Source organism: Chlorocebus sabaeus, chromosome 9 (genome assembly GCF_047675955.1).
Source record: "Chlorocebus sabaeus isolate Y175 chromosome 9, mChlSab1.0.hap1, whole genome shotgun sequence".
Classification (NCBI taxonomy): Eukaryota; Metazoa; Chordata; class Mammalia; order Primates; family Cercopithecidae; genus Chlorocebus; species Chlorocebus sabaeus.
The window spans coordinates 71,056,603-71,082,320 of NC_132912.1; the positions used below are offsets into that span (position 1 = coordinate 71,056,603).

General features: G+C 51.2%; 2 protein-coding genes across 3 annotated transcripts in view; one reads left to right on the plus strand and one right to left on the minus strand.

Annotated features, from left to right (window-relative positions):
* Window positions 1–8,589: 8,589 nt before the first annotated feature.
* TACR2 (tachykinin receptor 2) lies at window positions 8,590–23,094 on the plus strand. The gene is made up of 5 exons (XM_007963224.3): window positions 8,590–9,584; window positions 10,357–10,551; window positions 16,342–16,495; window positions 17,843–18,039; window positions 20,021–23,094. Exons 1-5 carry the CDS (start codon window positions 9,193–9,195, stop codon window positions 20,277–20,279), a joined length of 1,197 nt encoding a protein of 398 aa, XP_007961415.2. The 5' UTR covers window positions 8,590–9,192; the 3' UTR covers window positions 20,280–23,094.
* Window positions 23,095–23,226: 132 nt separating this feature from the next.
* HK1 (hexokinase 1) overlaps window positions 23,227–25,718 on the minus strand; it is an 87,147-nt gene continuing 84,655 nt past the window's right edge. For both annotated transcript variants that reach the window (XM_007963221.2, XM_007963222.3), the window contains exon 18: window positions 23,227–24,117. In XM_007963221.2, the coding sequence (XP_007961412.1) occupies window positions 23,973–24,117 (145 nt within the window). In that variant the 3' untranslated portion in view covers window positions 23,227–23,972. The remainder of the gene's footprint in view (window positions 24,118–25,718) is intronic.

Below are 25,718 nucleotides of genomic sequence, written 5' to 3' on the forward strand. Positions count from 1 at the left end.
AGCCTAGAAGGAGACTTCTTTTCCTTCCTGCTCCTTTCCTGGGATGAGAGTGCAGTTAGATAAGGACAAGATTGTTGCAGCTGTTGCTTTCGAAATCACTGAGCTGTTTCTCATGGGATCGCCTACTTCCAGACTTCTGGTTATGTGAGAAAGATATTTGTTTAAGTTACTGTTACTTACAGCAAAAAGTATGCATGGTATCATATCCAAGTTGTTCCAGTGTGTTCATTCATCAGTGCACCTTTCATTTATTTAATTAAAAGTTATCGTTGAGCCAATCACAGTGGAGGACAGGGAGGATATGGCTGCCATCAAGGGAGACATCATTCCTGGCTTCGTGGATTTCCTAGTATGGTAGGGAAAACACACTTTGAATACATGTGATGGATCAGGATGTTAACAAGGAAAAAAGCACAGGAATGCTCTTAGAATGTAGAACAAAAATAGTTAACCTGTGGAAGCATCAAAGAAATTTTTGAAGGCTAGTGATTATTTAGAGTTACATGCCATCATAAAGGGACCCCAAGATGTAAAATACAGTGCCTCAAACAAGAGAGAAGTTTATTTTGTTTCTTTTTCTTTTTCTTTTTCTTTTTTTTTTTAAGACTGAGTTTCAAAAAACAGGCAAGACAGGGTCTCCCTGTGTTGCCAGGCTGGAGTGCAATGGCGCAATCTCAGCTCACTGCAACCACCACCTCCTGGGTTCAAGCGATTCTCCTGCCTCAGCCTCCCAAGTAGCTGGGATTACAGGCGCCCACTACCACGCCTGGCTAATTTTTTGTATTGTTAGTAGAGACGGGGTTTCTCCATGTTGGTCAGGCTGGTCTTGAACTCCCGACCTCAGGTGATCCACCCGCCTCGGCCTCCCAAAATGCTGGGATTACAGGTGTGAGCCACTGTACCCAACCTGTTTCCTTTTTCTTTTTCACATGAGAGCCATGGGACCTGCCCAGGCTCTGCCATCCTCAATATGGCCTCCCTCTGTGGATTCAAGATGGAAGCCCCTGTTGTTGCCATTGCCCAGCAGTAGGAACTGGGGAGTCATCCGCTCCCTCTTTAAAGATGAGACCGTGAAGTTGTGTGTGTGTGTGTGTGTCACTTCTGCCCACATCTAATTGATCAGATCTTAATCATGTGACCACTTGTAGCTTCGAAGGGAGTCTTGGAAATGCAGACTTTAGCCGGTCAGTCAGGTGGCAGCTAACAGGCAGGGAGGTTCTGTTTCTAAAGGAAAGAAGGGGAAGTGGTTCCTGAGGGACAGTGAGCTATCACAGCTGGTGAAGGAGTGGGGTTATTTCCTCTTAACCATGAGAACAATGAGTCTTTGAAGAGCTCAAAGCAGGAAGTACCTGGCCAGGTTGTGTTTTTGGAGAGATCACTGTGAGCAGACATGGAGAATGGAGTGGAGGAGAGCAAGTGAATGCAGAAGGTAGTGAGGAGGCTATCGCAGCAAATCTGGTTACAATGGTGACCTGGACCAGTGGGGATAGAAGGAAAAGCCTATGGGTCCAGATATATTTTTGGCTGAGTGAAAAAATTGTATACAAAGTATGGCAAAGACTAGATGGTATTCCAACATGAATTGAAGGCATGTAACACCTTACTTTATCGCTGTATTCCATTGGTCAGGGAGTCTTCCAAATCCCCCAGCTTTATGACATCATTGTACTGGAATTGAACTGGAGCAACCTAAATTGATATCATGAGAACTAGTCAACTGTAATTTCAAACACAGCCAAGCCTGGGATGGGCTCATGTCAGCTCCCCTACTATGACATGGGCAAGGGAAAAAATGTTTTGCAAATTATCCCGAGTGTACCACCCCAGGGGCAACATCAATGGTCAAGAAGGCCACCTGGGGACTGGCGCTCACACCTGTAATCCTAGCACTTTGGGAGGCCAAGGCAGGAGGACTTTGAGCCCAGGAGTTCAAGATCAGCCTGGGCAACACAGTGAGACCCTGTCTCTAATTTTATAATTAAAAAAAAATAAGAAAGTCATTGGCCCAAAGGTCACATGCATCCTCGAGGAGGTAGCATCTGAGGGGTCCTTGAAGAACTGATAAGATGGCCTCAGACAAGGGGCCCCAGAAATGGCATTCAATGTTCTCTCCATCAGCCTTCACTTTCCCTCTCCAGCCTCATCTCTGGGCAGGAAATGGATATTCCAAAGCTTTAATGTGGAAACCTAGCTTTAGTTTTTCCTGCCTTCCTTTGCCATGCTCCAGGGATGGAATGCAAATATTTTTCTCCCTTCTTAGTAAGGTCTAAAGATGAAAAGTCTGCATGTCCTGGAAGAAAGCAGAATGGTTTTTTTGGTTGCCAGTGTTCTGGGTCTTATCAAAGGCATCATGAAAGAGCATGAAGGATGGTGGGATTTGGGGGAAGAGGCTGAATTACTTACAGAAGCAGGACTTCCTGAGAGGGCAGGGAGAAGAGAGGACTGTGGGGCCGGGAGAAGTGGGTGTTCAGTTCCTCCCGCTAGCAAGACCCTGAGAGGAATGGCCAAGATGAGGGAAGAAGAGGAGCTCTGGGAAGCTGGGCCTTCAGGACCCAATGCTCAGCTAAGCCCCAAACTCCCAGGGCCCAGGATTGTCTCAGAAACAACAGTCCCCACCCCCTTCCTCAAGAACCCTGCAGAAATGGACAGCAGGCATCTCCAAAGTGACCCGTGTAGATTAATGACCAGTAAAGGCACACCCCAGATGCCCTGGCACCATGGACGGCACCAGGAGGGGGAAAGTGGGAGCCCAGGAGTAATAAGTTGGATTTCCCTGCCAGCTGGACGAGATGAGGACTCAGAGTCAAGATCAAGTTGCTTTTCAGAGAGTAAAGAGAATCTTTCTTGCACTCCTGGGGTTGTGACCAGGATTTATACTCGCTGCATCTCTCATTACTCTCCTGAAGGAACCCTTGGCTCCCCCAGGCTACTCTGAACTTTCTCTCAAGATTGGGGCTCATTCCCATGTCCCCTCCCTCATGACCCCCCAGAGCCACTCAAGCTCACTCTCCGCCACCCCTAAAGGCCTCTTCCTCCCTCCTCTGAAGCTTGAAGCTCACGAACCATCCATTTGACAGAAGGGTGTGGTAAGTTCTCTCTGCAAGGCTGGGTCTTGGCTACCCAGCTTGTCCAGGAGCCTCCTGAAGGAGGAGATGAGACCTTTTCTCCTAATTCTGGGCTGAGCCTTTGAGCAGCTGCTCAGTGACAGATCCACCACAACACACAGGACTGGAGCCTTTCAGCAGGCAGGCCCTTTGCCAACTCCTGTCCTCCCCTCAGCCATGCCACAGCGCATGTTGCCACATCCGCCAACACCCAGAGCAGACACCAGGTTCCTTCTGTCTGCAATATCCAGGCTGGCTCTGGGATGACTCCCCCATGACCCAACCAGCCAGTGGGTGTCAGGGCGTCCTCTCCTAAGACGAGACTCACCCACTTCCTCCTCCACCTGCCATAGATGGACAGATTCTGCTGGAGCCCGATGTTGAGAAATGAACGTTTTGTGTTAAGATCTCTGTGTACACCAGGACCACAGCAGATGTAAACACTCCCGCCTCTCTTCTCCAGCTAGATAAACTTCAGGCTTTCAGGGTGAGGCGCTACCCCCAGCACCCTCTCAGTGTTTAAAGAAGATGTCAGCGGCAGCCCGTGCTCTTGGCAGAGGCCAACTCTCCCTCTCCCAGCTGAAGTGCCAAATTCTGGGCCACTGATGCCCAGGCCAAAGGGCAGGGATCACAGAGCTCACTTCCTAAAGGGGCCAGCCTGGGGCCCTCTGGTTTATAGACTAAGAGGGGACTATCTGTGAGAAATAAGTCCAGGAGTGCTATAGACTCTGAGGTCCTGCTACAAAATCCCTGCAGGACTTATGGAGAAATATCCTCTTACTTTAAGCTTTAGGGCCTATAAAAATAAAAATGCTACCCATTCACCCCTAACAAGGTGATAATTTTGACTTTACTCATCATTTGTTACTCATTTATTCATTTTATGTTTATTGAGCATCTACTATGTGCCAGTGTGTCAGGCATTATACTGCCCTGCCCACTCAAAATCCCACCATTAACTTAGAACTTTCATATCTATATCACATAGGCATAGATATAAAAAATAAATAATATATACATAAGATTCCCCATCCCTCACTGGTGTAGTATTTTACATTTTATTCATCATTTTTATTCAACCAGCCTTTATAGGACACTGACAATGTTCTGGCCACTCCTAGACACTGGACACAAACAAGATGCAATCCAAGATCTGGGAAGCCCTGCCCCCCATCAGTGTGACAACGAGGTGACCAGGGAAGTGGTTTCGATGGGCCTCTGGGATGTGGAGGCCGACAGAACAGTGAAGGCAGGACAAGGGGACGTGAGCCCCACCTCACTGGGGATGAAACCAGGTCTTGCCCTGCCCCTCTTGGGAGCTCCCACACCTCTTTTTTTTTTTTTTTTTTTTTTAGATGGAATCTCAATCTGTAGCCCAGGCTGGAGTGCAGTGGCTCCACCTTGGTTCCCTGCAACCTCCATCTCCCCACGTTCAAGTGATTATCCTGCCTCAGCCTCCCGAGTAGCTGGGATTACAGGCTGCTGCTGCTGTACCTGGCGAATTTTTGTATTTTTAGTAGAGATGGGTTTTCGCCATGTTGGCCAGCTGGTCTCTAACTCCTGACTTCAGGTGATCCACCCACCTCAGCCTCCCAAAGTGCTGGGATTGCAGGTATGAGCCACCATGCCCAGCCTCACTCCTCTTCTCTAAATGAGGAAATAGATAGGGGCTTCTGGGTCTTTGAATTTCATGGGCCAATATAATATTAAAAACCCTTTGAAGGGGCCAGGCATGGTGGCTCACGCCTGTAATCCCAACACTTTGGGAGACTGAGGTGGGCAGATCACCTGAAGTCAGGAGTTCAAGACTAGCCTGACCAACATAGTGAAACCTCGTCTCCACTGAAAATATAAAAATTAGCTGGGCATGGTGGTGGGCGCCTGTAATCCCAGCTATTCAGGAGGCTAAGGCAGGAGAATCGCTTGAACCTGGGAGGTAGAGGGCACAGTGAGCCAAGATTGCACCACTGCACTCCAGCCTGGGCAACACAGTGGGACTCTGTCTCAAAAACAAACAAATAACAACAACAAACAAACAAACAAACAAAAACCTATTGAGGGAAACATACAGGTCACTGACTTTTTATTTCACCAAGTAAGGAATTTTAAAGAAAAAGCAAAACCAGATCAACAACTACCATCTGCCATCACCATCATTTCATGAAAGAACTCAAAAAGCAGGAAGGCATGGTCTCAGAATGAAGGATGGTCCATGGAACCAGATTCATCTAGCAGAATGAAAAGTGTTCTTCTTCTTGTCCTCATGTGGCCCCACCAGGAGCTCCTGCAAATACAGATGTGGCCCTTCCTCCTGTCTCTGGGACGATCATTGGAGCAGCTGCTCAGGGTCAGACCCACCACAGGACGCAGGACTGGAGCCTTTCAGCCGAGGGGCTGACCCTTTGCCAACCCCATGTCCTCCTCTCACTTCGGCCACCTCCTGGCACCCCCGGCATTGCCCTGGTGACAGGGTGACCCTCAGCGCTAGTGTCCCGCAATGCTACCTGTGACCACTGAAGCCAGGGCCCAGAGCAGCCTCCCAGGTAAAGAAAGGCCGCTGCCAAGAGCATTCCCCAGGCGCTGATGACAACACCTCCTCCACAATGCTTCCTGGAGCCCCCTTTCCTCTCCCGCCCACTTCTCTCACACACCACAGCTCTCCATCCTTTTCTTCCTCAAACTCCCTGGAAGATCATTCCTCTCCCGACTCTGGTCTTTAAGCCTCTAGCCCAGAAGTCACAATTACACCAACCAGCAAGGCACAGTTGCCAGCACACGCCGGTCTGAAGGAGCGGCTGCTGTCTAGCTATGGTGGACGTTGCCCTGAGCTTCCCAGGCCCCCTTCAAGCTGCTGGACAGGCATGCAGTCCCAGGACCATATTTAGCTTCCCCCACTGCAGGCCTCGCCTCAACTGCCTTGACAACAATCACATGCTTTCTTGGGGTGGCCCATGTCCAGTGACCAATGTGGAAATATAAAGGCCTGGTTAACTTTGCCCCACACAGGGTAACTCTGAAGCTGTTCCAGTTCCAATTATCCATGGGGCTACCAAGGCTGTTGTGGGCCTGGACCACAGCACGATGCCGTGCTTCAGCCACACTTGCTTCCTGCCCCATCTGCCCCAAGTGTTGACCCAAATGGTAGCTCCCTGAGAAACAGCTGGTGTGTTTCTTACACAGCAGGGTCTGCTTCCCGGACACACACAATGGGCACCATCAGCTCAGGTGTGGGATTACAGGCGTAAGCCACCATGCCTGGCATTTTTTCTCTCTCTCTTTTAAAAGGACTGGCCTTCCAAGCGCAGTGGTTCACGCCTGTAATCCCAGCACTGTGGGAGGCCGAGGCAGGTGGATCACTTGAGGTCAAGAGTTTGAAACCAGCCTGACCAACATGGTGAAACCCCATGTCTACTAAAAGAATACAAAAATTAGCCGGGTGTAGTGGCATGCACTTGTAATCCCAGCTACTTAGGAGGCTGAGGTGGGAGAATCACTTGAACCCAGAAGGCAGAGATTACAGTGAGCCAGGATCGTGCCATTGCACTCCAACCTGGGCGACAGTGCGAGACTCCATCTAAAAATAAATAAATAAAATAAAATAAGGACTGACCTTTGGGATGGCTGTCTAGCTATGGACTCAGAAGGCTAGCGCCAAGCAGCAAAGCTGATCAGGAATCCCTTCATCCTGGGAGGCCCGCATCTTCCCCTTTCACAAGACTTCAAACCATAGCACATAGTTGGAAAGCTGCAAGAGCAGATAATTTAAGGGGGAAATTAAAACTCAGATGTACAAGTTCCAAAACATAATCCTCTTTATATACACAGTGAAAGTGGTGGAATGTTGTGGGGAGGAAGGAACTTGAACTTTGCTGGGCTTCTGTGACTGGTGGCAGGCGCTCAGGCATCCCAGCCCTGCACTGGGTTTGCACCTGAAGCTTCACAAATCCCGGCTGCCTGGGAGCAGGAGGACAGCAAAGAGAGCAGGCTATCTTGGACTTCCATTCTTATTTCTACACGTTCTGCCCTTTAGGACCCTAGCCAGATGGGCATGAAACAGAAGCAAGCCCTAAAGTACTGCTACTGTTGCTGCCACCAACAGAGATCAAAGGCGGAGACCCTTCTGCTAGGATCCAAAGTCCAAACAGGCCGCTCCAGAGAGGAAACAGGCACACACCCACGGGAGGGGTAGGGGCCCAGGAAGCACCCCCTCCCCATGGGCAAGGATGGGGTTCCCATTCGACCCAGCACATGCTCCTCACATCTGCACAGCAGGGACACCAAACAATAGATACAATTTCAGTGTCGATTGTGATGAACTTACCCAGAAGTTCACAATCAGAAAAATCCATAAAGAAGCTCTTTCAGTGTCAGCATGTTTAAGTTGCATGACTTATGGTTTAGCGTTGTTTTTATATTGGATTCCATGGGTGGCACAATCTCTTCAGCACTAGAGGCCTTTAAAGGACTTTCCCAGCTCACCCTGGGAGACAAGGGGCTGGGTGTCAGGGAAGTGACACATAGGGAGAAGAAAAAATTGACTGGGAGTGTGGGGGCCAAGGCCCAGCCAACGAGAAACCCAGGCCGTGCAAGGCAGAGCCTTGGGAGCACAGAGGCTGCTGTGCGAGGGTTTGCTGGTGAATGAGAGGCCTCCCCTGCTTTAATGAAGAGCATGCCCCCCTCCACTCCCGCTAAGCCTGCCCTGCCTTCATGGTCCACACACCACAGGTGTGCACAGGTTCATGCGTGTGTGTGAGCTTAACACGTCAGCCGCACATACAGTCACTCAGAAACATCTTCACAGCTTCACACACGTGCACACAGTCAATGACCAGGAACAGGTATCTTGGGGCAAACCTAGAGCAGCTTCTCAGAGACTAAAACTCCAGCTTTTCTGTGGTTCCTGGAAGAGCCCTGACTTTGTCCTAAGACAGTGGTTCTCAAAGTGAGGTGCTGGCTCCAGCAGCATCAGTATCACCTGGGAACTCACTGGAAATGCTCCGGGTTCTGGCTTCTCCTCCTAGAGCACCCAGAGCTGTGGGGTCCTCCCCTTGGGCCAGAAACTCCAATCATAGTTTTTATGTACCAACCCCTGTGCTAAATAGACTTTGTGCATATTATCTCATTTAAAATTCACAAATGTAGCGTGAGATGCACACCATTTTTCCCTATATTTTTCAGATGGGGTAGACAGAGCTCAGAAAGGTTAAGAGACTTGCCTGGAGTCATCAAACCAGGCTCAAACTCCTTCTCTGTTCAGAATCACTCTTTAAACGTAGCTCCTGCCCTGGGGTGAAAGTCAACACCCACCAAGAGCTGGACCCTCCGTGCCAGCCCCATCTGCCCCAGGTCTCTCCCTGCCTCGGCAGCTAGTCCTAAATCTTTCAAGAGACCAGGCCAAGCAGGGGGTGGGGCCAGGGGTGGGAGCCAAAGCCCCACCTCGTGAGCAGGCAGTACCTCTGCCAAGGCCCCCTGCCGGCCCTGCCCCAGAGAAAGGCAGGGAAGCTGCGGTGAGGGCTGGCAGCTGGAAGAGCCCTGAGCACCCAGCCCCCAGCCCGGCTCACACCCCAAAGCCTGGAGAGAGGCTGCTGCGCCATTGACCTGTGGACTCCAGAGACTCCCGCTGTGCATTCCTCTGATCCAGAAGGTTTCCTGGATTATGTGATGAGAAACCTGGGTTCGAACCCTAACTTGTCACCAACGTCCTGAGTGACCTGGGCTGGTCCTGTCCCCTCTTGGAATCTCTGTCTTCCATCTCTTCAGCGAAGGGGTTGACTTATAAGGATGTTTTCTGCTCTGACGCTGTGATTTGAATTTTGTATTTCTACGAGATATTCGAGAAGTCTGGCCAGCAGGATGGAATCTGAAATAACAATGGTTCTGGACTGGGCTTTGTGCTCAGCGCAACTCATCTTTGCCTGAGACCTAGGAGTGGTCCCAGGCTCTCCTGATGTGTCACCATGCTTGGCATCTGCTCCTCCCCTTGCCCCCATATACCCAGGCTCTGAAGGGGAGTTCTCTTCCATAGCAAATCCGGGAGGAGCCGAGGAGCCGAGGAGCCAGGCCCTTTGTTCCAGACCCAGAAGCAGCCATGGGGACCTGTGACATTGTGACTGAAGTCAATATCTCATCTGGCCCTGAGAGCAACACCACGGGCATCACAGCCTTCTCCATGCCCGGCTGGCAGCTGGCACTATGGGCCACAGCCTACCTGGCCCTGGTGCTGGTGGCCGTGACGGGCAATGCCATCGTCATCTGGATCATCCTGGCCCACCGGAGGATGCGCACAGTCACCAACTACTTCATTGTCAATCTGGCGCTGGCCGACCTCTGCATGGCTGCCTTCAATGCAACCTTCAACTTTGTCTATGCCAGCCACAACATCTGGTACTTTGGCCGTGCCTTCTGCTACTTCCAGAACCTCTTCCCCATCACAGCCATGTTTGTCAGCATCTATTCCATGACTGCCATTGCTGCCGACAGGCAAGAGGGGCCTTGGGGAAGCTGGGGGGAGCCTCCTCACTGAGCTGGGGCTCAGACAAGGGTGTTGACATACCTGTGGTCACACAGCATGTTTGGGTAGAACCAAGAGAATGGCCTCCCAAATCTGTTCATGGTCCAAAACTATGAATCTGGAAGGCGGGGGTACTGTGAAGAAGGTAGACTGAGGGTTAGACACAAAGAAGGACTTTGTACTAGATGCACTAGACGGGTTGTTCAAGTCTGTAGGGGAAATGGGCGATGTTTTAGCGATCTTCTAAAGTGTTCTTTGTTTTGTTGTCCCTCTTTCACTCCAAAGAAATGTCTTATACTGTTTTTTTATTATTCCAGATAGATTACACAAGGGGAAAATGTTGAGAATGCTTGCAATTACAATTTAATAGGGCCAATTATTTTCCCAACGCTGCTCAGGGCTGAGCTTCAGGCTAATGTTGGATGCTCGGTCTTGCCCTGAGATGGGCTTCCAGTGTGGCTTTTCTTGTGGCTGTCCAAGGGCATGTCTGTGCCCAGAGGGAAATGATGGGCTAGGGTACCTGGGCTGGGGTTCCGAGGCATCGGTGTGCTGTGTGGCTGCGGGAAAGTCACCAGCCCAGCGGAATCTCTGCAGGTCAGCTGAGACTCTGACATCGACAGATGGCAGCAGTGCGGGGAAGGGCTAGAGGGCGTGGGCCTGGGTTGGGAGAGAGGGAGACAGGGGAAAGGAAGCTGGGCTAACAGGAGGGCCCCTGCCACTCATGCTGCCCTCTGCTCACAGGTACATGGCCATCGTCCATCCCTTCCAGCCTCGGCTTTCAGCCCCCGGCACCAAGGCGGTTATTGCTGGCATCTGGCTGGTGGCTCTCGCCCTGGCCTCCCCACAGTGCTTCTACTCCACCATCACCATGGATCAGGGTGCCACCAAGTGCGTGGTGGCCTGGCCCGAAGACAGCGGGGGCAAGATGCTCCTCCTGTAAGGCCTCTGGGGGATTGTGGAGGGCAACTGTGTGTGCGTGTGCCCGTGTGTGTGTGCACACGCTCGTGCATGCATCCATGTCCATGCATGTGTGGTGTGTGTGCATGGGTGTACACATGAGTGAGTGTACACGGGATTATGCGAATATACCTGTATGCTTAGTAAACAACACACACGATGTAGCCGATCTGTTCTTAGCACTTTATAGATGTTGACCCATTTAATTCTCCTAACAATATGGAGTATGTATTATATTATTATCATTACAATTTTTTAGATGAAGAAACTGAGGCACTGAAAAACTAAGTAACATACCCAAAACCACACAGCTAGTAATTCAAATCCAGCTAGGGATTCAAATCCAAGCAATCCTGCCCAGGACCCAATCTCCTCGCCACTATGCTACTCAAATATGCACCCGTGCATCCTTAGATAAGGATATGCACGCATGCACATGTGTATGTGACTGTACATGTCACATGCACACGCGGCACCCATTTCTGCTGGTGTATGCACATGCAAGTGTGTGGGCATGTTTGTAGAGGTGCGTGCACTCGGGCACATGTTAGGGACATGTGTAGGCATGTGTTTGGGGGAGACTCTGTATATGCTGAGGCCACAAAGCGGCAGGAGACTGAGGCAGAAAGCGTCCATGATGAAGCCTGGGACATTTTCAGGCTGCTGAGGTGGGCATCACAGGCTGGAGGCAGGGAGGGCAGGGTTAGAGGGACTCAGGTATGGCCCAGCTGCTGTGTGACCCTGGGTGAGTCCTGTCTCCATTCTGGCCTCAGTTTCTGAGGATCTCACATTGTGTCTCTGGGGTCCCCAGGCACTGAGTCATTGCTTGGTAGAGGCTAAAGAACTGACTGGGGTTCTGGGGTCAGTCAGGCCCATAACGTGGCCTGCTCCCGCCTGGCCCGGGGATGCTTCACACTCACATAACCTCTGAACCTCTGGCTTTCTCTCTCTAAAATGAGGATTCATAGTAGTACCTTACTTTGTGAGTGTCAGTGAGATAGTGTACGTGAAGCCCTTACTTAGCACCATGCCTGGCACAAAACTGGTACCCAGCATGTGGTAGTTTAAATAGGGGACACATGAAAACACACCTGGAGGTGACAGATCCTTCCCACAAAGTCCCAGCTGCCCCAAGCATGAGGGTGTGCATGGTCTGAGGTGAGGGCTGCCAGGTAGCCATGGCAACACACCTCTCCTCCAACACCCTCCCTGCCTGGTCTCCATCTGTCCTGAGCACCTGCCAGGAGAAGGCTGCTTTTGTGGGTTTCAGGGCTAGGGAAAGTGCTGTTCCTCTGAGAACTCGTTCCTCTGAGAAGCTGTTCCTGGGAACTGCCCAGGGTCTCTGATCTCTCCCTGCACCCCCACCCTCTCACAGGAAAGGGTGGAGAGCAGAACATATTGACACCGGCCACTTGGAGGCGGTATTTCTCCACCTTAATACAGGACCACTGCGCGCGCCAACTCTCTGGGAACAGCGAGTTCCAACCCAGATTCTGGCAACTGGGAAGAACAGGCAGGCAGGGGCGGGCTAGGAAAGCCATACTTTGGTGTTACTTAAAATTCCGAAAGGATCTGGGGAAAGCCTGGTTTTAAGTGTGAGAATGTGTTATTGTTTTTCTTGGGGGAGAGCCTAATTTAGAGATTTAGTATGAGGGCTCCATCCCCACAGGCTCATGTAACTGTGTGTAATTAGGAATCTGATGAAATTAAAGATGCCCTCTCCGGGAACACATGCACACACCCCCAAAATCAAAATACAAACAGACTCCCTTTGGGAGGCCGAGGCGGGCAGATCGCCTGAGGTCAGGAGTTCAAGACCAGCCTGGCCAATGTGATGAAACCCTGTCTCTATTAAAAATATAAAAATTAGCCGGGCATGATGGCGGGTGATCCATCCTCAGCTACTTGGGAGGCTGAGGCAGGAGAATTGCTTGAATCCGGGAGGCGGAGGTTGCAGTGAGCCAAGATCACACCATTGCACTCCAGCCTGGGCAACAAGAGCGAAACTCTGTCTCAAAACAAAACAAAACAAAACAAACAAAAAAAGGTTGTCCCCGGGACTCTCTCCCTCTGCCTTCTGCATGGAGACCTAGCCCAGGGTGAATTCCTGTCCTGCACAACATCCTGGGAGCAAGCAACAGAGGAGTGTGGCTCCTGCTAAGGAAGGACTTAGAGATGGCCTCCTCCTTTTACAGATGGGGAAACTGAGGCTGAGGGAAAGCCCTGACTTGCCTAAGATCATGCTTTAAACAAGAGGCTGGACAAGAGCCCTGTTCTGACTCCCACAGTGCTGACCCTCAGAAAAGGGGAAATTGGGTCATGATTAAATCTGTAGACTGATATGACACAGACTGCCTGTGCCTCTCTGGGCCTCAGTTTCCCTATCTGGACACCGAGACAGGGGGCCCTGTTGATCTTCACTCTGTAAGGTGACGGGCCCTGGCCTTCATTGCCTTTCCTCCCCTCTTATCTGCTTCACACTGGGGTTCTCAACCCAAAGCCTACTTGAGGATCAGGGAGTCTAGGAGTGCCTGAACCTCTTGCAATTGGCATGTTTGCACAAGAACCCAAGCAGAATTCTAAACACAAGACTTTAGGAGAGAGATTGACTGGAGCCTTTATAATCACCCAATGGGTTCACCTTGCCTGCTGCCTAGACAGAACTGATTTATCAAGACAGGGGAATTGCAGTGGAGAAAGAGTAATCATGCAGAGCCGGCTGTGCAGGAGACCAGAGTTTAATTTACTCAAATTAGGCCAGGTGCGGTGGCTCACGCCTGTAATCCCAGCACTTTGGGAGACCAAGGCAGTGGTCAGGAGTTCCAGACTAGCCTGGCCAACATGGAGAAACCCTGTCTCTACTAAAAATACAAAAATTAGCAGGGCGTGGTGGCAGGCACCTTTAATCTCAGCTACTTGGGAGGCTGAGGCAGGAGGATCACTTGAACCTGGGAGGTGGAGGTTGTGGTGAGCCCAGACCCCGCCACTGCACTCCAACCTGGGCAACAAGAGCAAAACTCCATCTCAAACAAAAACAAAAACAAAATCAAATCAGTCTCCCTTGGCATTCAGGAATCAGAGTTTTTAAAGATAATTTGGCAGGTAGGGGATTGGCAAATGGAGAATGCTGATTGGTCGGGTTGGAGATGGAATCATATGGTGTCGAAATGAGGTTTTCTTGCTGTCTTCTGTTCCTGGGTGTGATGGCAGAACTGGTTGAGTCAGATTGCTGGCCTGGGTGGTGTCAGCTGATCCACGAGTGCAGGGTCTGGAAAATATCTCAAGCACTCATCTTAGGTTTTACTATAGTGATGTTACTCCCAGGAATTTGGGGAGGTTCAAAGTCTTGGAGCTGGAGGCTGCATGACCCCTAAATTAATTTCTATTCTTGTAGCTAATTTGTTAGTGCTGGAAAGGCAGATTGGACCCCAGGCAAGTAGGGGGTCTTTTCGGGAAAGGGCTGTTGTCAATTTTGTTTCAGAGTAAAATTATGAACTGAATTCCTTCCCAAAGATAGTTCAGCCTACGCCCAGGCATGAACAAGGACAGCTTAAGGGTTAGAAGCAAGACAGAGTCGGTTAGGTCTGATTTCTTTCACTGTCATAATTTCTTCCGTTATAATTTTACAAAGGTGGTTTCACCATGGGTCCCCTTCCCTTGGGGTGGCAGCACCTCTAGAAAGGGGCCCAGCAAGGCCAGCATGTGGCAGGTAGATGCAGGAGGTTTGGGAACACCTCAGTCCTCCCAGTAAGAAAGAAAAAGTCATATGACAGGACCAGGGGTCTCAGGCCCCTTTGGTGGAATGTTCCAAGGACTCTGTTCCATGAAAGGGATCCCCGAATGCCAAAGGAGCTGAGACCCAAAGAAGGAGGCAGAACAAATCCAGTTTGTTAGTATTGGGTGATTTATTGAGGGAATTTACAGACAGAAGCAGGATCTTGGATGGCCACAAGACAGGTGGAGCTTGGCATTCTCACTCCCCAGACGCAACGCTTAGATACCATAGGGAAAGGGTATTCGTGCTCCAGCAAGACAACGAAAGGCAGCCCTCCAGAACAGGCAAGAACGCTATGTGCGTCACAGCCCACGATTTGTGGAGTAACATCAAGGTTGACAAGTTCTTTCACTAGGAACAGTAAAGTAGAAATCAGAAGGCATTCACAAGACTGGAGGGCATCAGAAGTCAACACGGGGGAGGGCACCCAAGATGGAGTCACTTTTGTCTCCACAGGCTCCCACTGCAGACCTGCCTGGGAGTCAGTCCCCAGCCTGCAGCTCATCAGAGAGAGGTTGCAGCGTCATAAACCAGAGATCTAAGGACTGGGGACATTGTCTTTTTTTCTTTTCCAACAGGGTCTCATTCTATTGCCCAGGCTAGGGTACAGTGGTCCAATCATAGCTCACTGCAGCCTCGATCTCCTGGGCTCAAGTGAACCTGTTGCCTCAGCCTCCCGAGTAGCTGGAATTACAGATGTGCCCCACTACGCCTGGCTAATTTTTAAAAATTTTTTATAGAGATAGGGTCTCACTATCTTGCCAAAGCTGGTCTCAAATTCCTGGTCTCAAGCAATCTTCCCATCCTGGTCTCCCAAAGTTTGGGGATTACAGGCATGAGCCACCACGCCTGGCCTACACTGTTCCCAAAAGGAAATGAAAAGCCTCAACACAACCTACTGTCCTCCCTGGGGACAGAGTAGGAAGCCATGCAGTGGTACTCTGTACCACTTCCTCAAAGATGGTATGAAAAGGCATTTGCTGACACAAACAGGTTCCCAGCCAAATGCTGATGACCGTAAGCAGATGACACAGCAGCATGTGATATACGGCGCTTTTCCACTGTCCCATTCCCCCACAGCGATGTTGGTACAGATGGAGTCTTATTAACACCAGTCATTCTATCCATCCAGACAGATACAGATTATATATATATACACATACACATATATATACACATACACACACACACATATACATACACACGTACACATACAAATACATATACACATACACATACATATACATATATGGCTATACTGTAGGATATACTCCAAGACCCCCAGAGGATGCTTGAAACTTCAGATAGTACTGAATTATCTCTCTATATATGAATACTATGTTTTTTTTTCTCAACATATCTATGATAAAGTTTAATTTATAAATTAGGCACAGTAAGAGATTAACAATAACTATTAATAAAACAGAACAAGTATAACAATATACTGTAATTAAACTTCTGTGAATGAGGTCTCTCCCTCTCAAAATATCTCGTGGTACTGTCCATCCCTATTTCGGATCCGCAGTTGAGAGGGGTAACTGAAACCCGGGAAAGTGAAACTCTCATCAGGGGTGACTACTATTCATACATATGATTCTTGAAAAAATATGCCAGATATTAATGGTTAATGTTAATAGTGGTGGGAGTGGGATAATTTTACTGCCTCCTTTGTGCTTAATGGTATTTTAAATTGTAAACAAGTTACTTTTTAATTTGTTTCGCTCATTTTTCCTTTTTTTGACACGTGTCTATCACGTGGAAGGACGTAGGGCTACTGCTGGCATCCCTTTTGCAGGGGAAGCCGTCTCCTGGCACACAGGATACCCAGTGTCCCCTTTATTTTTGTTTAAATCAAACCAAGTCCCTGGAAGGCGCTCAGGGTGGGTCCGGAGGGGCGGCTCCACAGTGCCCGCGGGGTCCCAGGACCAGGCACTGGCCGACTTCGGCGTCGTCCCCGGGCCGCCCGCTGCCGAGGCCCCCGGCTCTCCCTGCAGGTACCACCTCGTGGTGATCGCCCTCATCTACTTCCTGCCGCTCGCGGTGATGTTCGTCGCCTACAGCGTCATCGGCCTCACGCTCTGGAGGCGCGCAGTGCCCGGACAGCAGACCCACGGTGCCAACTTGCGCCACCTGCAGGCCAAGAAGAAGGTGGGAGCGGGGACGGGGCCTGGCGGGGGCGGGGAGCTGGTCCTGGCCGGTCCGCAAGAGGGCGCCCGGGAGAAGCTTGCGGAAGCTGCCTTTGCGCGAAGCCTGGGGCCAGAGCCTGACCGAGTTCCTCCCAGGCGGGCAGATTTCCCTTTGGTGTTTGGCCACACACAAAATTAAAGAAACTTCCCAGAATGTTAGGGGAGTTAGGGACTCCTAAAGCCCCATAGAATTCAGATAACCCCAAGAATCTTAGAATGATAAAATATTAAAATCTTAGACTGAATAATCAGAATGTTGAATTTGAGAAACCCCACAGAACTATAGAAGGTGCCTAGACTGTCACAGGAGAGCCCTGAAAGGCTGGAACCGCGGACCTCAGAAGTCGTGGAGACCAGATTGTTGTCCAGCTTCATCAAATCTGTCTCCAGTTTCTTCCGGAAGTGCCAGTGTCCCCCTACTCTCTGCCATCCAAGGCCCCCCCGAAGATCCTGATGTAGCCCTCTGTGTCCCAGACGCCCTTCACCCTCTTCCAGTCCAAGCTTGTCCTTGCCCCCTTCCTGCCAGGCAACAGGGGAGGTAATGGGTTAACCACATCATGTAGCCAGGTCAAAGCCACGGCTTCTCACTCAATAGTAGGCGTCTTTCACAGGTGGTTTGGGGAGGTAGCTGCACATGGGCGCCATCTGGTGCCCCTCAAGGAGCACTGGCCTCCATCTGCTCCACCCTCAGGGTCTCAGCCCAGATCCTACGTGAGGATCAGGGTGCCCAGGAACCCCCAGACCTTTTGTAATTGACATGCAGGCTGCCGAGCAGTGCAGGAGTGTGCCTGCAAGGGCCAGGTTCTGAGGAGGGGGAGGTCCGGGAGCTGACCCGTGGGCAGAGGCAGGGGTCCCTAGTTAGAACCTCACAGCCCACAGAGAGAAGGGCTGTGCCAATACAGATCCCAGAGAGGGGGCGACCTGGGAACGCATAGCTGACACGGGGGCTCCCCTAGGGATGGGGTTAGGAGAGAGAGCTCAGCCACTCTCCAGGGAGGGGGAGCTGCAGCGAATCAAGGGGTCCTAGACACCTCTTGTAGGAAGTGGCCATTGAGCTGGGCTTCAAGGAGTGAGGACTTCAAAGGAAGGATAGCAGTGTGAGCAGAGGGACCGGCCTGAGCAAAGGTCCCTGAGGTTGGGGGTTCAGGAAGGTCTGGGCGACACGCTCAGGGGCCTGAGTAATAGAGCTAATGGGGTCTGAGTGTGGAGCGATTCCCAGGCGGGCTCAAGGGGTGCTTTACGTCTGCCCTTGGAGGGCTGGGGCTGGGACTTGGGCACTGAGAAGTAACTTGAGCCTCTCCTGGACCAGTTTGTGAAGACCATGGTGCTGGTGGTGGTGACGTTTGCCATCTGCTGGCTGCCCTACCACCTCTACTTCATCCTGGGCAGCTTCCAAGAGGACATCTACTGCCACAAGTTCATCCAGCAGGTCTACCTGGCACTCTTCTGGTTGGCCATGAGCTCTACCATGTACAATCCCATCATCTACTGCTGCCTCAACCACAGGTGAGCCCCCACTCCAACCCCACCCTCTGCCCTCAGAGCTCCACTGCCCGGCCCCAGCTGGGCTCCCCTGCACAGCTCAGGCATCCACCCTCCTTCCTGCTGGAGCCTGTGGCCCTGTTCCCCCAGCTTACATGAGAAAGCCGTCCTCACACTCAGCCCCCAGCATAATCCTCCCTTTGGCCTGGGCCTAGCTTGAGCCCCCATCCTCCCCAAAGCCTCACCCTGTCTCCCAGGCTGTAGCTCTGTCTGTCTGTTACTGCTGGCTCTTCTGGGTTCTGTGTGTGGGGTAAGGAGAAGAGAGAAGGACGGACCAGAGAGATGGAGGGAAGGGGAGCATCAGAGAGAGGGGGCGGGACAGACAGACGGCGGAAAGAAGAGCCAAGTAGCGGGAGGGAGGGACTGACTTCTGTTCTAGTATTTTCATGAGCTTCCTACTGAGGGCTTTCCTGGAGCCAAGTGAGCGGTACCCATCTGGCAGTGGAAGCAGGGATGGGGGCTGGAGCCAGCACAGGGGTGGCACAGGCTGCTCCCTGGAAAGGTCACAGTGCATGCCTTGTCCTCCAGGGGCTTTCAGGGCAGCTGAGAAGTGACCTTGGCAGAGACAGCCAGGATGGAGAGCGCCAGAATCTCTCTCTCCTGGCATCATCCGGTTTCCCTAGCCCTTATGATTCTGAGGAAATGAGTCCCAGAGAGGGGCCTGCGCTAGCTCTGGGGCACCTGGAGAGGTGGGGGGTGAGGAGCCAGGCAGGAACTCAGCCCCAGGAGTCCTGCAGAGCAGGCCTTTCAGCTGCAGAAAACCCTGAAGGTGGGACAAGGGGCAGTGAGAGGTGGACACAGTCTCACCTCAGTGAGATAATGATGTGGGCGAAGTTGGCCTCAGACCTCTTTGTTCGTGTTTTTTGTCATCTCCCTGGCCAGGTAGCCAGGCTACTCATAATGCCATTAGGATCTTTGTTGCTCAGACATTTCACCCGCCTGGGGCAAGCCAAAAGGAAGTAAGGAGCTATGATTTTTTGCATGCTTACTGAAGGGTTCTCCTCTATCTTCTGAGAGGGAAGTAGATCATAGGAGAGAAGCAGGTGTCATCCCCACTCTACAGATGAGGAAATGAGCTTCAGAAAGGAAGATGCTCCCAAACTCATACAACAAACAGTAAAGCCAGGACTCCATATGTCTCCAAGGCCTGTCATCTTATCCCCACACCACGCATTTCTCTTTTAAAGACTTGTGGGATTGAAAACCTGGAGACAGGGACTCGACATCAGGGAGGGGCCACCAGCCCAGTCTCTGTGGGTTCATCACTCTCCTGCTACCCAAGGGAGATACAGTCCCCGGGAGTCTGAACACCACCCCAGGCTCTACAAGATCCTGACATCACTTCTGGATCATTCCCCTCTCTGAGCGGCCGGCGTTCCATTTCTGCTGTCTGATTTCTTCCACTCACTGTGTGTGCTTGCTCTAAACTCCCATTCAGTGCTGCCATGGGGAGAGCTATTTGTTTTCAGGCAAATGCACCAGAACTTGGTGGCTCCAAGTGTGGGTTTTTCAATGCAGTCCCCTTGGGAAAAGCATCCTTGTTCTCCCAAGTTGCCAAAGCTTCCATTGTGTTTTAGCAGGTTCTTCTCTGACTCCTCCCTTAGAAGCCAGTTAACAAGTCAAACAAGAATATCTGCTGGTTTTGTGTGGGGTTTTTTAGTAATTATGCTGGGGTGTTTTTTTGTTTGTTTGCAATAACAGATGACCTAAATCAGCTTAGTCACCCACTTCATTCACTAGACCCCACTCCAGAACACTCTGGCAGTTTCCAAAAATCAAACTCACCCACAAAGGCATCTCTCAAGAGCGCCTGAGCCGTGGGAGGCTCTTGGAGAGAGACAGTGACTTTCCCCTGGAAGGAACTCAGTTTCCTAGGGGTGGGGCAGTCACATCACAGCTCCTGTGCCCCTAACTCCCTGGCTCAAGGTGCCCCTTGCTCCCCAAGGTTTCGCTCTGGATTCCGGCTTGCCTTCCGCTGCTGCCCGTGGCTCACACCCACCGAGGAAGATAAGCTCGAGCTGACTCCCACGCCCTCCCTCTCCACGAGAGTCAACAGGTGTCACACTAAGGAGACTTTGTTCATGGCTGGGGATGCAGCCCCCACTGAGGCTACCTGTGGGGAGGCAGGGCGTCCCCAGGATGGATCAGGGCTATGGTTTGAGTATGGTTTGCTTGTCCCCACCAAAACTTATGTTGAAATTTGATCCCAATGTGGCAGTGTTGGGAGGTAGGGGCTAGTGGGAGGTGTTTGGGTCTTGGGGATGGATCTCTTATGAATAGATTAATGCCCTCCAGCTGGAGTTAATCCTCACTCTTGTGGGAATGGACTAGTTCCCAAGATAACAAGTTGTTAGAAAGAGTCTGGTGTCCTCAGTTTCCCTGTCTTGCTTCCTCTCTCACCATGTGATCTCTTTGCACAAAACCAATTCCCTTCTACTTTCCACCATGACTAGAAGCAGCCTCAGGCCTTCACCAGATGCAGCTGCCCAATCTTGGATATTCCAGCCACCAGAATCATGAGCCAAATAAACCTCTTTTCTTTATAAATTACCTAGTCTCGGGTATTCCATCTAGTCTCGGGTATTCCATGAAAGCAACACAAATGGACTAAGACAGGTGCCTGCTGAACCCTGAAGCCTTGTGTCTGGCTGCGGAACAAGGTGTAGCACCCTTTGAGAAGTAGCCAATCGAGAAGACCGATCTGAAAGTTCAGCTCATGCCCATCTTTCAGTACACCAATGCAAAGACAACATGGGGCCAGAACTCCAGAAAGGATGCTGACTCTAAGAGGACTCAGCCACCCATCTCAGAGAGCACTTCAGGGAATCCAGTAAGGGTCAGAAAAGGCAGTGTGAGCTGATATTTATCTAATCTAGGAGATGCAAGCTCAAATGCCTTCCTGGGGCACACAAGAATATGTATTAAAAAAAAGCTGCAAATGTGATGATAAAAGGCAACTGACTTCCAGCCTCAGTTTGAGCTATTAGGGAGTGGTGGGGGCCATGGCAACCTGGAGAGGATAGGCATTCAAAGGGGACAGGAACTACTCAGCTCTGGACAAGCGTTGCCACATGGTAACGGGAGCCCACTGTTGCTAGATATTCCTAAATCTTTCAAGAGAAGCTATAAATCCACATTTGTATGTGAGTCTTCCAGATTTGTTGAATTTGACCCACATTTTTGTAAACTTTGCATAAGCTAAACAAAACATATCCGTGGGCAATGCAACCATGACACTGACTCACCATCAGGATGCGGATACAAAGGAGGAAACTTCTTATTTCACGAAGCCCAGTGACTGAGTCAGCCGACGGCTTCTCTGTCTCAGTATTTAAGATGTAAGATACAGCCCAGGTAGATGGTGGTTAAGAGTCAAAAAAGTCAGCTGTCTCCCCTCAGGCAAGTCACTGTGACCTCTGCCCAGTATCATCACTACTTCACAGGGATGCTGTGAGGAACAATGGGAGTCATGCCTATAAGCTAGCAGGCCAGGCCAGATTAAGTGGCCAATACATGGTAGCCAGGACTTTTTTTTTTTTGAGACAGGGTCTCTGTGAGACCCAAGCAGGAGTGCAGTGGCACCATCACGGCTCACTGCAGCCTCAACCTCCTGGGCTCAGGGGATCCTCCCGCCTCAGTCTCCCATGTAGCTGGGACCACAGGTACACACCACCACACCCAGCTAATTTTTAAGCTTTTTGTAGCTATGGGGTCTTGCTATGTTACCCAGGCTGGTCTTGAACTCCTGGGCTCAATCATTCCTCCTGCCTGTCTCCTGAAGTGGTGGGATTACAGATGTGAACCACCACACCTGGCTGTTAGCCATGACTCTTAACTATTTTATACAAAAGCCACCTACAAAGCAGCAGCACAGCTCCCACCCACTCCCACTTCTGCAGCAAGAAGCTGGAGGGCAGAAAGCAGCAACTGTCTCAACTCCCAGAAAGCTCCAGGTCTGGCCCAGCCCATCCCAAGGGCACACCTCCTCCTGCTTGCCAACTCAGCCTCCACGCCCTGGTTCCCCTGCAGAAGAACCATGTAACATTGTCAATGCACACTGGAAGGTGTAATGCTACCTGTGTTCTCCAAAAAATCCCTGCTCCATAGACACCAGCACCATGCCCCTAATAAAGGGAATCTGATCTCACCAAACCAGGTGGTTTGGCAATCAGTCCTGTGGAAAGCCACTTAGAGCCGCAACTGTGGCTTGGGACATCACAGGGTGCTTGGGTGCAGTGACACGGAACCCAAAGGCTGGGGGAGAATCCAAAATGGTAGCCTGGGGATGGACCGGGAATCTCTTGAGGTGGGGGTGGAGACGGCGAGTAAAAGGGTCAGACAAGGGTTAGTTTCCTAGGGATGGGGTCAGTCTAAGATCCAGGAGGGATGGGCTGGGAGTGATGGCTCATGCCTATAATCCTCGCACTGTGGGAGGCTGAGGCGGGCAGATTGCTTGAGCTCTGGAGTTGCAGACCAGCCCTGGCAACATAGTGAGACCGTGTCTACAGAAAATAAAAATAAAGAAAAAAGATCCAGGAGTGGGAGAGTGCAGCCACCCTGGGCTGCTTTAAGATTTCATCTGTGTTTGGGTGGAGGGGGCGGAGAGGGGTGGGGCAGGGCACACTTCATCCTTTGTCTTGGGGTTGGCAGAGAGGAAGATGAAGGGCAGGATCCGTGTGGGGATGGCAGAGAGGGGACCAGTGTTGTGGTCCTCTCACTGAACCCAAGCAGCCTGGAAGTCAAGTGGCCTTGTTCTGTAATCCCAGCACTTTAGGAGGTCGAGGCAGGCAGATCACTTAGGTGTGGAGTTCGAGACCAGTCTGGCCAACATGGTGAAAACCCCATCTCTACTAAAAATACAAAAATTAGCCGGATGTAGGGATGAGCGCCTGTAGTCCCAACTACTCAGGAGGCTGAGGCAAGGGAATCGCTTGAACTTGGGAGGCAGAGGTTGCAGTGAGCTGAGATTGTGCCATTGCACTCCAGTCTGGGTGACAGCAAGACTCCATCTCAAAAAAAAAAAAAAAAAAAAACCTCCTCCACCCAGAGGGCCACAAAACTCCCCCAGTGTTTGGTCTTTGCCACATCCCAAGAAACCGCGCCCCCCTCCGCCTGTCCCCCCGCCCCCAGCCATTAAGCATCACTCGGGTCTTTGAATCGGTACAAAGTTTACTAGGTCATACGACATGGCTCACAAAGCGGTGGGAAATTCCAGTGATGGCATTGTTTGTTGGTTGGTTCCTTTTACCCAAATGGAGACAAGACACATTTCCGCAGGACTGTCCACCTCCCCCCACGAGACAAACAGAATGCGAGACTGTCACACGTGGCTAGGACTGGTTCCACGGACACACGATTTTGTGGCATTGACACACCACGATGCGATGCCAGGCCATATAGGTGCCAGGAGGGGAGGAAGCAGCTAATGCTATGCCCACACTCGCCTTCAGGCAGTGCCCCCAGGAGGGAGGCCTGGCAGTGTCTGCTGGTGATAATACATTTCACACGGGGAGGGGGAACCCCAAGGATGGGCTTTGGAGGCCCAGAAGGCCCATCAGGTGGTGTGACTTTCCATCTCCAGTCAATAAATAACTCTGTTGGATGAATGCATACGTTAGAAATGGATGCCACTACACTTCACACGTGGGGGACCAGGTCGAAATCAAACCATGCAGAGTGGCAGGGCAGGTGAGGAGGGATCCGGGTGAGAGATATTATCAACAGCACACGCTCTATTCTGTACCCTACAATATACACCATTAGTTGGATTTTGCTTTCCTCCCCGCGCCGGCGGGCCCCGGCGCCGGCGTCTCCCAGCACAACTGGCTGGAAGGGTAGGGGGTCGCCGCTCGAAGAGAGAAGTGCTGGAGAGGCAGCAGGCTGGGGATCCCGGGCTCTTAGCTGCTTGCCTCTGTGCGTAACCGCACGCCCACGGCCGTGATGAGGGCGGCTCCCTTGCCGCTGCCATCCTCAGACAGGAGGAAGGATACGTTACATTTTGGTGATAGTTCCTTCACCGTCTGGTGCATGATTCTGGAGAAGCTAAAAAGGACGAGAAAACAGAAGGTAGTTGGAGGAAGATGAGAGATGCTGGGCCTACCTGAAAACACCAAAGCACAGACAGCCCCCTGACTGGTGATGATTCGACTTAGGATTCTTCGACTTTGTGATGGGTTTATCGGGGCATAAGCATCGGAAGTCAAAGAGACTCTGAACCCGACCATAAGGAGCGTGAACACAGTTGGGAGGGAGGCTGCTTAGAAGCAGCTGTGGCCAGTTGAGAATGGCTGGGAGGCAAGTGGGCCTACGGTCAATCCCATTGTCACAGTTTTCGGCAGAGAGGCCCAACTGCGAATCCAAACACAACTGCTCTGTATGGCTTATGAGGGCTAGGACATGAATAACACACACAGCCACACTGGAGCTTGAGGCTCCAAGGGGACCTCAAAACCAAGGAGGATGTTAGGGGCCGATATGGATCATTAAGGCAGGCCCAAGCGGACCAAGCACTGGATCGGTTCAGGAGGCTATGCAGGAATGAATATCACCCACCTCCAGCTGCAGCCCTGAGACCCCCAGCCCCCAACCATCAACAGCCTGGCTCCCAAAGACAGGAATGCTCTCCAGTGAAGATAGTATCTGAACAAAGGCTGAATCTACATACTTGCAATTTGGGCTGAAAATGAAAGGCAGGGTCAGGCTGAAGATGCTTGGGGCTCTCAAAAGTAGTCACTGCCCTTGGTTGGGGACCTATTAGGTGGGCCAAGTGTGGTGGCTCATGCTAGCACTTTGGGAGGCCAAGGTGGGAGGATCGCTTGAGCCAAGGAGTTTGAGGACCTACCAGGTGCCCCATACTTTATAGATCTAATTTCTAGTCCTGCCAGTGGCTGCCACCCCATGAGGAAGATGAGATTTTGCAGGGATTAAGCAATTGCACACAGATTCTAAGTGACGGTGCCAGGGTTAAATCCAAGAGTGTGTGGCTCCGAAGCCTAGCCCTAAACCACTCCTGTGTGCTGCCTCAGCTGATGGCAAGGAGAGCTATTAAGCGGGAGAGACAGAGGTGAGGATGGAGCAAGACAGATGGTTCCACCCCAAGCCACGGCCAGGAGGTAAGCAGGTAACGTCTACACTGAGTCGGGTGAGGTTGTTTATAAGTAGGGTGACACTGTGGTCTCATTTATCTGGGATGGTCCTAGTTTGCCTACAGTCCCAGAGTAATAATTATTAGCACTCCTGACTGGCAAGAGTACCTTAGTGTAGACAATAAATAATATGGTCACCCTATTCATAAAAGCCAAGCTTTGAGACATGCGGTGGATCACAATCACACAGCAAGTGCAATCACATGTCCTTCTCTGGCATGGGGGATCAGACGCCTGACAAGAGAGAGGCCACTCCCTACCCCTCCCTGCCATGAAGCCCAGGGCCCAAACCACTCCCGCCCTTTCAAGTCTTAGCAAACTGATTCAGCAGATGAACAAGAGAGTGGCTCTCCTCCTTTCCTATTTTATTTTTTGAGATAGGGTCTTACTCTGTTGCCCAGGCTGGAGTACAGTGGCGTGATCTGGGCTCACTGCAATCTCCACCTCCCAGGCTCAAGCAATCCTCCTGCCTCTGCCTCCCAAGTAGCTGGGACTACA